Raw genomic sequence first — 19,382 nt, 5'->3', positions numbered from 1 at the left:
AGGGTTTCTCTGTGTAGCTCTGGCTGTCCTGGAACTCACTTTGTAGACCAGGCTGGCCTCGAACTCAGAAATCCGCCTGCCTCCCGAGTGCTGGGATTAAAGGCGTGCGCCACCACGCCCGGCTTATATCACACTTTTGTATTCGGTATACTTATATTCATATGTTACATACTCTCTACACATTACATATAGTAGACTCCATGTGTACACACACATACATGTATTAGAGAATATAGTTTTATTTCTTCACTCTCACCTGGGAGGTGAGAGACTCTCAGGACTCAAAGGGAGGGACTTCAGATGAAATGCCCAACAGTGGGGAGAGGGAACTCGAAGAGTCCACCTCCAGCAGAAAGGCAGGGCATCAAGTGGAGGGATGGGGTTGCCATCCCACAGTCACAAACTCTGACCCAGAATTGTTCCTGCCTAAAAGAATTTTTTTATCTAGTTATCTAGTTTCTTATTTTGACATAATTACTTTAAACATTCCATTCTCCCTATATATTACAAAAGAATAAATTACCATGATGTGCTAATAAGATAGAAATACATATCAATATCACACACACACACATTCCAGATTATCCCAAACCATTATGAAATCCCAGCACTGGGGAGGCAGAGTCAGGCAGATTTCTGAGTTCGAGGCCAGCCTGGTCTACAAAGTGAGTTCCAGGACAGCAAGGGCCATACAGGGAAACCCTGTCTCCAAAAAGAAAAGAAAAAAACAAAACAAAACAAAACAAAAAAAACAACAAAGAACATTATGAAATATCAACAAGCGAAGCTGGAGAGAGCGCTTCCACTTGGATAGGACACCCAGGTTCAGCTCTCAGCACCGAATGGGGCAGCTCACTACCACCTGCGATGCCAGCTGCAAGGGACACTTTTCTGGCCTCTGCAGGTTTTGCACTCATATTCACACACACACATGCACACACACAGAGATTTTTAAAAATCTTTAAAAATATATCAGAGAGCATGGGGTTACTTATAAATGATACTGGGAAAACAGCTCAGTATTATTTTTAAATGTCAGGTTAAATCTACCTTCCACACCACTCAGCAGAGTAAATGCTAGAAGAAAATAAATCCCTTCAAAGAGAAGGCTCAGAAAAAGCAGAACAGTTTCGACTGTGGAAAACTACTAAATGACCACATGGTGTTCCAATAATTCATTTTTATTTTATTTATTTACTATTTATTTTGGGAGTTTTACTTATTAAAACCAGGGTCTTGTATGTGGTTAAGCCAGCATCTACCAAATTCAAATCTTAAGATTTGCGTTACTTTAATTATGTGGAGGGCAGGTAAATACTGGTACCTGCAGAGGTCAGAAGAAGGTGGCAGATACCCCGGAACCTCCTGTGAGCTCCCTGGAGCGCGTGCTGGGGGCTGAATGGAAACCCGCAGGAGGGGGACCTGTGAAGTGCTCCTCACCACTTGGCACCTTTCCAGATCCATGAAAAACCTTTGGAAGGTTAACTTTGAGCTGGCAAAGCAGCCTGCAACATCATCGTGACATTATGACATCACGACAGACACCAAGCTGGGACCAAATGCCTGACAGAAACAGCCTAAGGCAGCAGGGGTCTCTTTTTCTTTGACAGATTCAGTCTTTGACTAGATTTGGGGGTGGGGTGTGCTGCTCCTCTCACGAAGGAACCAGAGCAAGGGTGACAGGAAGGAGCCAGAGCAAGGCACACCTCAGGGCTGCCTTCCCCAACCCAGACCCACTTCCCACCTTCCCACAAATCAAAGTCTCCCAAGTCTGAATCTATCAGTGGAGTCAACATTGCTTCCGTCTGAAATGTTATCTGGTCATCTGTGGAAACACCCTCACAGAACGGCCACCGTGCACTTTAGGAACCTCTTCAGCATCCCAGGTCAAATCAAGTTGGCATTCAAGATTAACCATTTCATGTATTCCACTAAAACCCCCATGAAAGCCAGCAGCAACAGGATGGGGGCAAGACCTTTAACATCGTCTTGTGAAAATGAAGATGTTCTGACTCACTCCTTGTCATGTCCATTGGGACAAACAGATGGAACTAAAATAGAAAGCTCTCACCCAGCGGGTAGATAGCAAGCCAGAAGCACCATTAAAAAGCTCCCACCGGGCCTGGAGCAGCTCAGGGGTACAGCAAACTTAGGGGTATAGCAAAAGCTTCATGCTAGGCTCTGGGTTCAGGACCTGTGACACACACAAAGCATGTGTGCCCTTTGACCCAGTGATCCCACACTGGCAAATTTACAGATATAACCCATAAATATGGGAAACATCCTCTGACCAAAGGAAGTTACTGAAGTATTAGTTATAATGCAAGAAACGGAAGGAAGCAAGAAAAGAAGGGAGAGGGGGAGGGAGGGAAAATGGAAAGGTGGGGGCGGGGTGGGAGGAAGGAGGGAGGGTGGGAGGGAGAAGAGAGAGGAGAAACAAAGAAACCTAATTTTTAGGGCTTTTTTCAATGATTTATTTATTTAGTTGATTGATTATTGAGACAGAGTCTCACATGTAGCCCCAAAATCACAGGAATCTACCTGCCTCTGCATTCTGAGGTTCTAGGATCAAAGGCATGAGTCACTATACCTGGGTTTTGTTTTTGTTTGTTTGTTTTGTTTAAAAAATTTAACCTCATTTACAGGGGGAGTTCCAGGACAGCCAAGGCTACACAGAGAAATTTTGTCTTGAAAACGCAAAAATACTTTTTTAAAGAGTGGGGGAGGGGAAGCAACAGCCAAATAGCACAGCCCTGGACCAGGAAGTCAAGACAAGCCATCCCATTCTGCCTGCACCATCTCCTTCTGCCCGCTGCCTTACTTAGCTGTGCCCACCTCACTCGTGAAGTCAGGGCCACGGAGCTAGCTGCCCCAGGGCCTATTGCAGGCAATGAATGGCTGGAGTCCTGCTTACAAAGCACACACGCACACACACACACACACACACACACACACAAGGCAGCTCTGCCTGTTCCACGGTGAGAGCTCTAAAATATTACCTTTGTCATTTAACATTTGAAAAATAAAACGGAGATGAGTCTTTAAAAGAGGAGAGCTTCCAAGGGTGCAAGAGTTTATCTCCAACTCCAGAGTTTTACCTGAAGGCCAAGAGCTCATTCTGCATTCCCCTCTGCCTTCAGGAGTCCCTGTCCAGATGTCTCGTGACAGTAACTCACTTGGCAAGGGGAAGGTCCCAGGAAGCAGAACCAGTTACTCTTTAAAAAAGACCCCTAAATCACCGGGAGTGTAGAGAATGGAACTTTGGAACTTACTGGGATGAAAGGAGCCACCTGGATGAGAACTCCTGCAGAGGCCGCACAAACACATCCGGAACGCAAGGGTGACTTTGCGTTCTGAAAGGGAAGGTGCATCTCACCACTTACAGCCATGAGCTCTCCGCATTACTGAGCTAAATCATTCCAATATAAAAGTTCCAATGGACCGGAAGAGGAAATCAAAGCCCAAGCTCCATTCCCAGAAAACAGAGTGGAAACTAAGAATAGAAATCCAGAAGCCTTCGGAAGATACAGCAAAGAATTGACAGCCTTCTGCAGAGTCGGGGAAGACGGTCACAGAAAAAAAAACATGAACACATAGCTTCCTAGAAAAGCCACAATCGCTGTCCTGTTATCACTTTGAAATTCTGCCATCTGGGGTTTCTTTAGTATCTAATTCCAGACCCCAGAAATAAAGTCTGGTCCAGATGTGCAGCACTGGGACAGAATCCATTCCTTTGCTAGATGCCAGGTCAAACTCTACACGCTCATAACTCCAGAACCTTCCACATACCAAGAACTCATCTAACTGGAAGCTTTTCTCAGCAGGACTTTAGACTTCTACCCTTATCCAAAAAAATGCACCAAGCCGGTCTAGTCACCTTACTTACAAGGACCGGGCTCTGCATTTCTAGTGACTAGCACCCGGGGAGAAGGCTTCTTGGCAGAAGTTTATACAGTAACTTGGGCATGAATCATTCTGACTTTGCACGATGGGGGAAAATGACTCACAAGAAGACTGTTTTCCTCCCAAGTTAGTATATGAGGACCAAATGCACGGTCAGCCCCCAAAGCAGGCAAGCAGTATAGGCTTCCGCAGTCCCCACACAACTGAAGACGGCACGGCTGCTGGGTGAGCACCTTCAGGTCTACGGGTGCAGCAAGACCTCTCTTCCAGTCAGAGCCATCCCCTAAAATCATTCACCCCAGTCTTAAATAAGAACCAGCTTCATACTTACTGCAAAGCCCTTGGCTCCTCTTCCCTCCCGGGAGCTGCCGGCCTCAGTCAGTAAAGCCACTGCTCTATTCTGAGCCAGTTGCTGTCTGAGAGGAAAACCACACTCAGCCAGCGCTTGGGCAAGGCCTGATCAGGAAGCAGGCGGGCTCTGCTCCCCGTGCCTCTCCCTCTCCCTCTCCCCTCCCGCCTGCCCCCCCCCCACTTACAAGTTCACATATACACATGGTGCAAAATCAAATTTCTCTCTCACTGGGTGCCAAGTATTTAATTTAGACTTCTCCAAAATTAAAAATGTAAAGATGTCGGCTGGCTAGGAATAAAAGGGAACTTCCTCAACCCACAAGAGCAAGGACAAATTACCCTGAGATAGCGAACCAAAAGAAAGAGGCGGTCTGCCCTCGAGCTTCGAGCTTGGGGCCCTCGTGAGTGCTGCTGTCTGTGGAGCTCTGGGTTGACAGGAAGTCAAGAACCAGGAAGCTCTTCAAAGCAGGCAGTAGTCTGTTAACCACAGCACCTTCAGGAATATTGTAATTTCTTTTTTAATCCTAAATAAATAGGTCCATACTTAATTTTTTTTTTTTTGGTTTTTCGAGACAAGGTTTCTCTGTATAGCCCTGGCAGTCCTGGAACTCACTTTGTAGTCCAGGCTGGCCTTGAACTCAGAAATCCACCTGCCTCTGCCTCCCAAGTGCTGGGATTAAAGGTGCGCGCCACCACCACCCAGCTCATACTTAATTTTTAATTCACAAAGCTCCCAAATGATAGCTAATTTTTAATTCAGAAAGCTCCCAAATGACAGCTCCTCCCTCATTATATCTGGCTTGTGGCCCCGTGCCTCTAAATAAACTCAGCAATTCCTGTGCCTGCTGCTGCTGCCCTTTTTGGGCAGCAACACTTTGGAGCAAATGTGCAGGAAATTCTGTGATGGTTAACACCAAGAAAACAGCCTGGGAAAATGAGGCAGACTCTACCATAAATAAAAGATGGGACAAACAGACAAACAGACATGCACGCACAGCCATTGGTTCACTAGTCCCTTGGTGCAATGCCGGCTACTCAGTAACCATAAGGGAACGCTGGAATCGCCTCAGCGTGAGGTCTCCTGCACAAGCTCTGTGTCTGACTACATGATCCCTGGCTGGGGGTGATGTTTTGGGATGTTGGGAAACCTTTAGGGCATGGAAGCTGGCTGGAGTCACTGGAGGTGGGTCCTGGAAAGTTATACTGGATTCTGGTTCCAGCTGGAGCTTTTTCCAACACACCTGCTCCTTACCATATGGAGGAGCAGCTATGAGCTCCTACTGTATCCATGTCTGAGGAACTGAGACCCTCCCAAATGATGAGCGAAATCAAGCCCTTCCTGCGTTATGCCCCCTCTATTGGGCATTTTATCACAGTCGTGACAAAAACAATGACTAGGTATACAAAGGTATGTGAACAACTATGGTCTTTACCTGCTCTGAACGTGTTAAGTCAGATTTCCATCATGACAAAATCCCTCACAAAGTCAAACGGACGGGAAAGGTTTCATTAGCTCAGAGCTTCAGATTCAGTCCACAGCTGCTTCAGGTCATTGTTTCTGGCCCTACGCTATAGCAGACAGCGCATGGCAGAGCCAAGTGGCTCTCCTCATGGCAGCTAGGAAAACCAGAGGACCATAAGGGCTGGGGTCAAAATGCAGCCTCCAAGAGCAAGATCCCAGAGGCAGTGAGATGGCTAAGAGGTAAAGGTGCTTGCTGTCCACGCTGACAGGCACCTGAGTCGGATCCCCAGCGCACACACAAACAGGAAAGGGAAGAACCAAAGCTACGTTGTCTTCTGATTTCCACCCCACCCTCATCAGCACACACACACTTGCACACACACCATCATCATAATCACAATAATAATAAGTAACTTTTTTAAAAAAGAAAAGAGTGTGCTGGTAATGACCTAATTTTCCCAATCAGGCTCCACTTCCTGCATCTCCCACCACCGGAGCCTCTTCAGTTACAGATGCACAAATCAATTAATCCACCCACAAGGTCAGGGCATCCACAGCCCAGTGGACTCCCGAAGGCCCCATCTTTCAACCCTTCTGTGCTGAAGACGAGGCTTTTGAGGATGATTTAAGATCTAAATACCAGTGGCTGGGGACACAGCTCGGTGGTAGAGAATTTCCCTGGCATTCACAAGGCTCTGAGTCCAATCCTTAGTGCCTAAAAGCAATCCAAACAGCAAGACAGACGCCCAAACAGACCAAGAGCAAATGAAATCTTGCAGTGTATACAAATGATGCTATGCCGTGACCAAAGGAGATTCATAGCAGGAATTTTAGACCGATTGTCACAAATGAGAATCAGACATAATTCTGATTAACAGTGACAACATAGTTCAAACTAAAAGACTAAAAGAGAAAACCCACACAACCATTTCAACAAATATTGAAAAAACACTTTTAAGAAACCCAAATTTTTATGATTAAAAAAATAAAATAAAATCCAACCACTAGGAATAAAAGGAAATTTCCTCCACATGGCAAAGGGTAACTACAAAACGCCCACGACCAACATCGGAAACCCTTCTCTCGAGACCAGAAACAAGACCAGATTTCTCTGTCCTCTCTATGTCAACAATGCACTCAAGGTTTTAGTCGGGAATGCAGGCAGGGGAAGAAAAGAGAGGGCCCCATACACCATCTATGGACATGAGATAAATGGGGACACCTACAGCCCAAAGGCCCCAGTGAGATCACAGCAAACAAGAGTGAGGCACAGCATCAGCTGTGTGTCTACACCACTGCGGTGGGAACTCCTGATACGCCCAGGAAACAATTCATTTCAGTGACAGATCTGTGCTAAAGTGCTTGCCGGGAAAGCACCCGAGTCTGTCTGATCCCCTGAGCCACCGTACAAACGCCAGGTGTGGTGGCTCGGGCTTGTAATTCACATATGTACATTAAAAACACTAAAGTGCTTACAAATAAATAAGATGTGATCACTGCTAACTGCAAAGTGCCACTGAAAATCCTGACAGGATGGGCCAGCAAGATGGGTTCAGCATCCAGGGTCACACAGGCTTGCCTGACAGCCTGAGTTTCCCAGAGCCTCCTGGTGGAAGGGGAGAACCAATTCCCGAAGGTTATTCTCAGGTGTGTGTGTGCTGGCACACATACACATACTCACATAAAATAAATGTTTTTTTTTTTTTAATTCAACTTGAAAAGGTAAGGTTTAAGGACAGGCATCCTATGTGTTAGGAGACAGGAGGATCTATATGAGGTCCAGGCCAGCCTGGTCTATGTATTAAATACCTGGAGAGCCAGGGCTACACAAAGAGATCTTGTTTCAAAAAAAATCCAGTTATGGGTTTTTTATTGGAAAAAAAATCCAGTTATCAGCTCTCGGGTGGAAGTCAAGGGTAGGTCTAAACCTGGGTCAGGAGTTCAGTCCTCCTTGGTGTCTGACCACCTTCCATGGATGGAGAGGCAGCTCACACAGCAATGCAGCTGTGCAGAGAGCTTAGCAGGCACATAAGGGTTGCAGACAATTGCTTTGGATGTCCCTGAAGACAGGATCCTCGGCTATACTCTGAATAATCAACTTTAAGAATACATATGTATTTTACTTTAATATGTGCATAGGTGTTTTGTCACAAGTGTTGTCTCTTCATCATGTGTGTAGTACCCACAGAGACCAGAAGAGGGCGACAGATTCCCCCAGTCCTGGAGTTACAGTTGCAGTGGTAAATTGCCATACAGAACACAGAATAGGAACTGTCCAATCACCAGCAGAGTTTCACTAAAGCCTATGTTGACAGTGTGCAGCTCCTGAACAGACCTGCTCTCCACTGCATCATGGGACATCATTCAGGAATCTTCCTCTAACAAAGAAAACGGGAGATTTTTAAGGTCTGAATTACTTGGCAAGTGAATTCTATCTTAATTTAAAAAATAATATTGGGGCTGGTAAGATGGCTCAGCAGTTAAGAGCACCGACTGCTCTTCCAAAGGTCCTGAGTTCAAATCCTAGCAACCACATGGTGGCTCACAACCACCCTTAACGAGATCTGGCTCCCTCTTCTGGCGTGTCTGAAGACAGCTACAGTGTACTTACATATAATAAATAAATAAATTTTTTAAAAGTAATATTGGAAATAATCTGTGATATTGAGCAATGAGTAATATTTTTGGAAAATGCAGATCATAAATGGTAAGAGCCCACATTTATACTTACTAAGAATAATTCTCAGCTGGTCGGTGGTATCACACAGTTTTAATCCCAGCACTTGGGAGGCAAAGGCAGGCCAGCATGGTGAACAAATTGAATTCCAGGATAGCCAGGGCTACACAGAGAGATCCTATCTCAAAAAATAAACAAACGGGGCTGGAGACAGGGCTCAGTGGTTAAGAGCACTGACTGTTCTTCCAGAGGTCCTGAGTTCAATTCCCAGCAACCACATGGTTGCTCATGGTAATGGGATTTGATGCCCTCTTCTGGTGGGTCTGAAGAGAGCAAAAGTAAATAAACAAGAAAGAAAAGGGGCAGGAGAAGGAGGGAGGGAAGAAGAAAGAAAGAGAGAAAGAAGGCTCTTACTGACTAGTGCAGTGACAGAAGGACTTTCTTTAGGCTTTTTAAATTTTTCTACAGTACAGTAAATATTTGACAATTTTGTGGAGTAACGTTTATTTACTTAATTTTTATCTATAAAACATAAATGTCCCAGTGTGGTTTATTTTGAGACAGGGTTTCTCTGTGTAGCCCTGGCTGTCCTGGAACTCACTCTGTGGACCAGGCTGGCCTCAAACTCACAGAGATCCGCCTGCCTCTGCCTCCGGAGTGCTGAGATTAAAGTGTGCACCAGCATGCCCAACGACTACTTTAGAACAAGAAAATTTATAAATGGCAGACATTGCTTCTTTTGTCAAAGACTTCCTCAAGAAAGGCAGTATTCATGGCCATTTGCATTTGTAATAATATGGTGGTCAACAGTGAATAGTAATGTTTTTATCTGTTCCTTTTATCAACAGTTAGACTTTTGGCCACTTGCTAAGATGAAAGGGCTCGGGAGGACTAGCACTGTACAGCAGTAAAAACTGTGCTACTGAGATGATGTTGCCCATGTACCCCGCCAGCATCAGATGCTGTTTGTATAACCCCATAGCTTCTTACACTGCAGAAAGCAAGCTCAAGAAAGGCTTTCTTAACTGTAGCAGTGGTCGATTTCTGAGGAGACTGACAACCATACCACTTGGAGGCATCTGTAACTTTAATTTTTCAAATCTTACTTTCAATGATGGTTATTAAACACTTTCACCTCCCTTTTAGCCCACCACCCACCAGAGGTAGTGGGAAAGAAAAGAGTGGGGGGGGGAGGGCGGGTGACCTGTTTAGAAAGGTTTTTTTGGAGAAACTCCCATCTGTGTTGTCTGGAAATCAGCAATTCAGTTCACAGGTCAGCAGCAGCTGCTCAATTCACTCGCCAACACTTCATGGATACACCAGCAGTCCAGTTTGCTAGAGTCGGCATAGCAAACAGGAATCAGCAGTGGTGGCACTACCTAGCAGAGACAGCCGGGCCTCAGCCTTGGCTCTAGTCAGCAGGAGGGACCAGGAGGAATGCCAGGGGAAGTGCCTCTCTCGGGGAAGCGAAGATCAGCAAAGACTCCAGACCCACAAGTGTTGCACAGCTAGCTCTATAAGCAAGTCTAGCTCCACCTCTGTCACTGTTTTATTTATACCCTCCAAACATCGTATGTCCCCCACGGGTCCTGCCTCAGCTGACATCACTCTGCCAATCAGCCTGAGTCCACCGAAGCAGCAAGAAACTGCAGCACACCACCAGAAGACTTTGGTGGGTTTCTCTCTATGGAGTCCTGACAAATGCAGCTCAACTACGAAATGTAAGGTAAACCAATACATGTGTGTTGTTAGCAAAGAATCCTTCATCACGTGTCCTTTCACGTGCTTGCTTTAGCAGAACATCCTCTCTCCTATGTCTGCTTCAGCTAAACATTCCTTCATAAGTCTGCCTTAGTTTTTCACCTGTGTCCACTTCAGGAAAACGCTCCTTCGTGTGTTTGCCCCAGCAAAACACCATCCAACACAACTGACTCTCCAAAGAACCCTTAAGTTTTCACTTCAGGCATCTGTAAGCATGAATGCTGGAGTTCGCCCAGGAGGCCGAGCCCAGGCCAGTGCCCTGCAGCTGCAGCAACAGCTGCCCGGGCTAAGTTCATGTCTCAGTGAGAAACCTACCCAGTCTCCAAAGAACAAGAATTTCCTAGATCCTCGCCCAAACCAAACCTTAAAAAATATTCTGTTTTGCTGCTGGAAAATAAATTTATCAACCCTAAAAATAACTCGGACGAAGTCAGGGAATGAAAGTGATTCTGCATGAGTGTCAAACAGATGTTGGACTAATTTTACAAAGACTCAGAAGAAGTGTCCTGGGGACTTCTGTGTGACAGCAGAGAGGGACTGAGAAGAATCTGATGGTACAGAATGGCAGGGCACACTTGGGGTTGGGGAGGGTGATAAAATCTTCAGTTTCCTAGGTTTCATCTAGCCAGAAATGGATCCAGTGTCTATTAACAGACGGTGGGTTAAATTGTGGTTCTCAACTTTCTTCACATGAGACACTTCTTCATGTTTTGGTGACGCCAACCATAAAATTATTTCATGGCTACTTTGTAACAGTAATTCTCTGCTACTGTTAGGAATCATAATGTAAATAGTTGCTGTGCAGGACACCTGATGTGTGACTCCTGTGAAAGGGGTCACAACCCACAGGTTGAGAGCCACAGTTAGCAATGATCACACTAATGTACTAAACAAACTCTGAACATTGTCAGAGTGTAGAATGACATTCATTCACCATAACAAAATACCTGGGATAATCAGCTTAAAGGAGAGAAAGGTTTATCTTTGGAGGACTCAGCCCACACTCAGTGGGACCATGGCTTCCCAGCCTGTGACCAGCCAGTGAGGCATGGTGGAGTACTACTACTCCCTCATAGCCAGGACGCAGTGGAGGAAGAGAAGGAGCCAGAGGCTCCATTGCCTTTCTCTAAGGCAATGCCCAATGACTAGGAGACTTTCCAATGGGTCCTGCATCTGGGTCCCCCTTTCCTATCTGTTGGTCTTGGAGCCTTTAACACAAAACACTGTAGGTGACATTTCAAGATCCAGTTATACAATGCTGTCCTTTGTGAGATCCATAAGGTCTGTCTGTCTACAAACACTTGGTCCTGCTCAGAGTCCCTTGACTTCTCTGTGAACCAAAGCATCTCCTCAGATCACTTTAATTTCCCTCTAAAGCATCACATTTCATGGTACAAAATGACATAGAGAGAACTAATTACAGAGGGAGACACCACACTGGGCAAGGGATGGCTGGAGAGGCCGACATCGTAAGAGCCAGGAGACAAGGTTCATTATGCAGCAAAGCTCGCTCTGTAAGTACATGACTAGGAGCAAGAAGCAGGCCTACTGACAAGTCACGGTGTGTTGCAAGGTTTGCGTTTTTATAAAAGCAGTGCTGTATCGCCAGGTGAACTCGCTCACTGAGATCAGGAGCACAACCTTCAAAGGTTGCATGGGGTGAGGTGTGTTTGTCTCCAACGACAGACCCTCCTCTGTCCTCCCACCCAGCAGGACCACCCTCCCTCCGCTCCTGGCCTTCCATACCTGCCAGCTACGCTGAGCTTCCATCCCAGGCTACGTAGATTAGAGTTTGTTTAATGAGCGAGGAACAAGAGATCAGCTACTTTTTTGGATTCTAAAACAGATGCTGAACTAATTTAGGGAGAATGTAAACTAAAAATGACCCAGCCTCAGTCTGACTTGGGGATGTGACCATCCGTCACACTTTCTGACCATAAGATCCAGGATATATGATGCTCTCCTGTTGTTCTTCTTACCAAGCCTATTACCATATTCACCCTGAGCCTGGCTCATTGGCTCACAGGGAGTTGAAACCTCTGGCCCCTCCCTCTTTCCTGGTTCTTTTCCTCTCTTGCTGGTCCCACATACCTACTTCTCTGAAAACTCCCACGCCAAGATCATGTCCTTCCACCAACATGTCCTTGACTGTCACCCACCAGCCTGGGATCACCAACTTATTTTTATTTGTTTAATCTATTTTTATTTGGGCCCCCAAACAGAAATGAAAGACCAACTTTCCTCAAGGTCCTCTTATCTCATCTCAGAGGAAAGTCCATCTGATTGTTGTCACTACTTTCAAAACCAGCCTCGCCATCAGTAAAGGCAACAGTTTCAACTTAGTTTCTCTGGCTCCTGATACCTTGTGTCTTGGTTGATTCTGATCTGCCCGGGCTTGTCAGTCAGTGTCTTGGTTGATTCTGATCTGCCCCGGCTTGTCAGTCAGTCGGTTTGCTATCTCCCACTTATGAACCCCCTCTCTCAGCCTCTTGAGTGCTGGGATTACAGATGTGTTTGTAGAGGTGGGTGGGAGGGGTGGAAGGAGAACAGGGGATGACTTAACACTGTCTCTCTCAGACTGTGACAGTTGTGCAGAAAGGGACTTCAGAAACCACAGAAGGAATGGAGACTTTCTGGATGCTGGCAGTACTTAAGAAAACAGAATGAGATTCTAAAATCAGCCTTGGAGATTAACAGAAGTACAGGGTGCTTCAAAAGGATTAACAAGAGATTACCTCTTGAAAATCTAATCAAGGAAGAAAAAAAAAACAAAATTAGAAAGAAGCAAGAGGGCATAATTATATACATGGGCTTTAAACCAAGCAAAACTGATCATTTTCTATGAAAACACAGATGACCAAAATTATCTCAAGAAGAGACAAAGAGTCCAACAGAAAAAATGCAAAGGATACACACACACACACACACACACACACACACACACACACAAATGACCACCAAGCATACAGAACCATGGTTAGCCAATAAAAACATCACTTTTACCAAAATGGAAAATAAGCCAAGCACACCTATAAACCTAATACTTAGGAGGCTGAGTGAGGCTGAGTGAGGCTGAGGAGGCTGAGTGAGGCTGAGGAGGCTAAGGAGGCTGAGGAAGGATGAGTGAGGCTGAGTGAGGCTGAGTGAGGCTGAGGAGGCTGAGGCATGAGGATCCCTATGAGTTTGAGCCATCTTTGGCTGTGTACAGAACTCCAGTCCAACTTGATATTCAAAGTAAGATCCTGCCGAGATACACACACACACACACACACACACACACACACAGAGAGAGAGAGAGAGAGAGAGAGAGAGAGAGAGAGAGAGAGAGAGAAGAGAGANACAGAGAGAGAGAGAGAGAGAGAGAGAGAGAGAGAGAGAGAGAGAGAGAAGAGAGATGCACTTTGATGAGCTGTTCTGCCCTTGCAGGTCAGCAGAGTGAAAGTGGTAAAGGAGATGTTTTATATTGCAGTGTTTCTATATTTGATTTTTAAAAAAATTACTATTTACTTATTTTAAAGATGTATTCATATTAATTTTATACACACACACACACACACACACACACACACAGGTACTTTGCCTGTGCACCATGCCCAGAAAGGCTGCTGGATTCCCCGGAGCTGGAGCTAAGGATGGTTGTGAGACAGTCTGTAGGTTCTGGGGATTGAACCTGTACCCTCTGAAAGAGCACTCTTAACCATGGAGTCATATCCCCAGCCCGTATTTTTGAATTTTAGAAAATGTGTTGTTGTGTGTTGAAACTGAAGAAGATAAAACAAAATAGAACTTTTAAACTCTCATGGAAAGGATGGATACCACAGTTGTTACTGTCTTCACACTGGAGAGCAAAATCCAAAATGAGGACACAGACTGAAAATAGTCTGTGGGTCTGGAACACAGTCAGGATGAGAAACAGGAAGGATAGAAACATAATCAAGGGAGCACAGAAGCCATACTGTGTCAGCCCGAGGGCAAAACTCCTGCTGCACAGTGCACAGCACCTGGCAAGCTACTCAGGGTTTGTGGAACAAATGAAAGAAAAATAAGACCAAAATCAGTGATTTACATACTAGAAAGTATTGTATGATCAGTAATAGAAAAAACCTCTGTATTAGTCAGGGCTCTCTAGAGTCACAGAACATATGGAATGTCTCTCTATACTGAGGGAATTTATTATGATGAGTTAGTCTAGAGTCCAAGTCCCCAACAACGGTCAGCTGGAAACACAAGGATCTAGTAGTTGCTCAGTCCTATGAGCCTAGTTGTTTCAGCTGGTCTTCTGTAGAAGTAGATTCCAAGAGATGTGCTGGCAAGTAAATGCAAACGGCAAAGAAGAGAGAATCTTCCTTCTTCCAATGCCCTTATGTAGGTCTCCAGCAGAAGGTGTGGCCCAGAATAAAGGGGTGAACCACCACACCTGGGTCTGGGACTTCTTTTGTCCCAGGATGACTTTGAACTCAGAGATCTCCTTGCCTTAGTCTCCTGAGATTAAAGGTGTGTACTACCTTGCCTGGGCCTAAGCTTTTCATAGCCACTATAGCTCAAGTTTTCTAAGCCAAGATCCAGGTGAGAAACTTGTGTCTTCCAGCCTCTAGGTCTGGATCACAGGTGAGCCCTCCAATTCTGGAATGTAGTTCATTCCAGATATAGTCAAGTTGGCAACCAGGAGTAGCCATTACAACTTCCAAAAGTATCCTAGGGGAAAAAAAAGTCCTGGTGCTGAAGAGACAGATCAGTTAAGAGCACAGACGGCTCCTCTCTGGAGGACCCACATCAGCAGGCTTACAACTGCCTCCTGGCACCAGCTCCAAAGGGATCCAATGCCTCCAGCTTCCATGGCTACCTGAATTTACCCCACACAGACACACACAGACACACACACACAGAGACACACACAGACACATACACAGACACACACACACACAGACACACACACACAGACACACACACAGACACATACACAGTCATACACACATACAGACACACACACACAGACACACATACACAGTCACACACAGAGACAGACACACACAGACACACACAGACACATACACAGTCTCACACACACACACAGACACACACAGACACATACACAGTCATACACACATACAGACACACACACACAGAGACACATACACAGTCACACACAGAGACAGACACATACAGACACACACACACACAGACACATACACACAGAGACACATACACAGTCACACACACACAGACACATACACAGTCACACACACAGACACACACAGACACATACATACAAACACACACACACAGACACACACACACACATACACAGTCACACACACAGACACATACATACAGACACACACACACAGACACACAGGCACATACACAGTCACACAAACAGACACACACAGACACATACATACAGACACACACACACAGACACACACACACACAGACACATACACAGTCACACACACAGACACACACACACAGACACATACACACACACATACATACACAGACACATACACAGACACACACACAGACACACATACACAGTCACACACACAGACACACATACACAGTCACACACACAGACACACACACAGACACACACACACAGACACATACACAGTATCACACACAGACACACACAGACACATACATACAGACACACACACACAGACACACACACAGACACATACACAGTCACACACACAGACACACACACACACACAGACACACACAGACACATACACACACACATACACACACAGACACACACAGACACATACATACACACAGACACACACACAGACACACACAGACACACACACGGACAGACACAGACACACACAGACATATACACAGACACACACACACAGAGACACATAGAGACACACACAGACAGACACACACATACACACACACACACACATACTCACACACAATTAAAAAAACAAAAGCCAGTCCTCACAGGCCTTGTTGGTGAGGAGTCCTGAGCAATGATTAACTAGGCTGTCCACTACCAGACAGCAGTAGATCCAAGAATCCCAAAGGACACAGTGATAAGAGTTACCCAACCTGCATCGACAGCCTGTGTGGAGGAAGCACAAACTCAGAAGCTATAATCCCAAGTGCTGGACCCCAGAGACCAAACATCCCTGAAGTGACATATCCCAGAAATACCACATCTCTGCTTCCTGTTTGTGGCGAAGATGTGAGCTCTCCCGCTGCTGCTCCAGCCAGCCTGCCTGCTGCTTACTTCCCTGCTAAGGTGGACTCGTATCCCTCTGGAACCATAAACTAAATAAAGCCTTCCTTCTGTAAGTTCCTTTGGTTGTGGTGTTTTATCAAAGCAACAGAAAAGTAACTAATACAATATATACTGAGACTCTGTCTTAATCATTAAAATATGAATAAATAATAAGTGGTATGATGTTCAAAAGAAACAAACTTATTCACACATTCTTTGTCTATTTAAGGCCACACTACAGATACTGGTCTCTTGTCTATAGCAGAGTTAAATGATGTGGTCATAATATTTGTTCACTAGCATTTACATATTAGTTTGTGCTCATGTTTGTTAAAATTCATTTTTTCCAATTCTTAATTTTGCAGTAGTACATCAGTTCAGAGAGACTACAATGTGGTTTGATGATGTATAAAGTCACATTGAGAGGAATTAAAATACAATTCTTAGCATGTGTAAGCATATACTGACTAGAACTCAAATGTATACCAGAAAAGCTGTAATAGCTAATATTGGTTGTCAATTTGACTGTGCCTAGAATCGACGAACATACAAAGCACTGGGCACTCCTGTGAGACATTGTCTTGACCGGATTATCTGAAGCAGGAAGACCCACCCTAAATGTGGTTGGCACCTTCTGATGGGGCCCAGATAACAGGACTTGGTAGAAGGAAACTGCTTTTGGCTTGCCTGCCCTCACTCTCACTGGTGAGTTCATCTCTCTTGAAGCTGCTGTTAGAACCAGCTTCCTCAGGACTCCAAGGTAGACTGAAGACCAACAGTTCTCCAAGATCCTCCACCCATTCAGTGGAAGGTTGGTTCTGCTGAGATATCCAGCGTCATGGACTGAGCAACTACCAGAGTCTCAGCCTCTCCAGTGTGAGACAACCATTTTCAGATTATCTAGACCACATCCTGTAAGTCATCCTAACAGATCCATGAACACACACACACATACATACACACACACACACACGCACATTCTATCAGTTCTGTGTCCAACTAACAAGTTTCAATGTTGTATATCCAAGTGATACACCAAAGTACTGGAAGCCCAGAAATGAGGCACCTGTAGGAGAAAACTCCTACACTAACACACATTCAAAATGTCCTTTCCTTTTGTTTCACCCGAAACCTCTTGGAGAAAAAGGGAGCATGATCAGAGGCACTCCTCTGTCACCTCCATGGCACAAGCTGAGCATGCCCAGAAGTGCTCTTTTCCACCATTTTAACCTTTCAAACATAACACTGACTGAAGTGTGTGTCTGCCATCTTACGTTCTTGAAATATGACCTTAAAATGAGCCTGCAATCATGTATCTCTTACACTGAGCATGCAAAGGCATGTTCCTGCCCCTAGAGTGCTTTCCTATATGAACATGTGTCAGTTCTTCAGGAAAATCTCCACGCTTCCTTTGTTCAAGAGCATCGCTTTGAAAATAACTCCCATGTTCTCCCTTGCCACGACAGGCAATACATTTTTCTTCACTCTTATTTCTTGGCTGTATTTGTTTCTGGTTTTGTAGTAGGATGGTAAATACTGAGAAATTGGGGCTTCCAGCTAAGAGGGCAGCTTAAAAACTGCCTCCTGGTGACCTGGTGAAGGAGAGTCAGAATGAGGAAAAAGAAAACTCTATTCTAAAGAGAGAAAGAGGAGAGGGGCCTTAGAAATTGGAAGATAATGTTGGGACAACAGATGAGCCTAGAAGAAGACCAGAGACTTGGCAAGCCAAGCTGGCACAGCTCCCGCCACATGGGTCTCTAGGGTGGGGAGTAGGAGGGGAGCAGAAGCCTCATCCAGAGAATCAGGAGGCCCTGGTCAGAAAGGATGGGTAATCCCATGGAAAAGCCCATGGCCCTCACGAGCCTCAAACCCAAGGTTTTGGTGAGACACCGTGATTCATTAAAGGTACATTGATTCATTAAAGATACATTCAGGCTAAATCAACAGGTCCGACTGGAAGCAGCAGCACCTGACCACAGGTTGGATGTTGCACAGCAATGAGTTGACTGGTATCAGTGGAATTCACTGGACTGGAAAAACAGGCTTGTCAGTCATCTGCAATGGTTACTTATTGCTGTGTAACAAATCTCTCTCAACTTCTGACAGCTGAAAACAAAATGTACATTATCCCATAGTTTCTGTGGATCAGAATTCCAGCAGAGGCCTTGCTGACTGGGTCAAGTTCAGGGTTTTCCATGATGTTGTATTCAAGAGCCTCATCTGGAGCTGGAGGATTGATCTAAGCTTACATGCACGGCATGTATTAATGCCCCTGGGAGACCTTGGTCCCAGCTGTGACAGCTGATCTTAATGTCAACTTGCTAAGAATTGGAATCATATGAGTAGAGATCCTCAACTACAGACTTGTCCTTTTCATTAGTGTGGGGAGGCTCACCCAAGTATAGGTGGGTAGCTTCTGGTAGCAGCCAGCCCAGATAAAGAAGAGCCAAAGAGTGTTGGAGAGAAGGCTCAGTGGTTAAGAACACTGGCTGCTCTTACAGAGGTCCTGAGTTCAATTCCCAGCAGCCACATGGTGGCTCACAATCATCTATGTGACCTGAATCCTTCTTTTGGCATGCAGGTTTACATACAGATAGAGCACTGACATAAAGTTAATAAATAAGTCTTTTTTTTAAAAAGTCAAAGAGGAAGATGAGTGTCTTTTGCTCTCTCGACACTGGCTGATTCCTTCAGTGATAGAAGAATCAGGCTTGCACTGTTGGCCAAGGACCAGTGGCTCTCCGGAGGCCCTACAGGATTTCAGCTGCCAACTGGGACTGCTGAGGTACCCAGGTCCATGGACTGAGTCTTTACCAGGCTCTCAGGCTCTCCAGTGAGAAACAGCCACTGTGGAAGCTCAGATTTCTTTTTTCTTTTTTTTTTTTTAAGATTTATTTAGTTAGCCGGGCGTGGTGGCGCACGCCTTTAATCCCAGCACTCGGGAGGCAGAGGCAGGCGGATTTCTGAGTTCCAGGCCAGCCTGGTCTACAAAG

General features: G+C 45.4%; 1 protein-coding gene across 7 annotated transcripts in view; it reads right to left on the bottom strand.

The window, feature by feature from the left end:
- Specc1 (sperm antigen with calponin homology and coiled-coil domains 1) overlaps positions 1-19,382 on the bottom strand; it is a 264,901-nt gene that overhangs the window by 208,511 nt on the left and 37,008 nt on the right. For 4 of the 7 annotated variants that reach the window (XR_003838125.1, XM_029483986.1, XM_029483990.1 and 1 more), the window contains exon 1: positions 3,273-3,348. The exons of 2 other annotated variants lie outside the window; for them this stretch is intronic. Coding sequence is in view for 3 of the 5 variants with exons in the window: in XM_029483986.1 (XP_029339846.1) it covers positions 3,273-3,327 (55 nt within the window). In the remaining 2 variants the exon portion in view is untranslated. Of the gene's footprint in view, positions 1-3,272; positions 3,349-4,234; positions 4,313-19,382 lie in introns of those variants that run through there. One more of the 7 variants, XM_029483988.1, reaches the window with a different exon arrangement.

Source organism: Mus caroli, chromosome 11 (assembly GCF_900094665.2).
Source record: "Mus caroli chromosome 11, CAROLI_EIJ_v1.1, whole genome shotgun sequence".
NCBI classification, from domain to species: Eukaryota; Metazoa; Chordata; class Mammalia; order Rodentia; family Muridae; genus Mus; species Mus caroli.
This window is presented reverse-complemented; position numbering and strand designations above follow the sequence as displayed.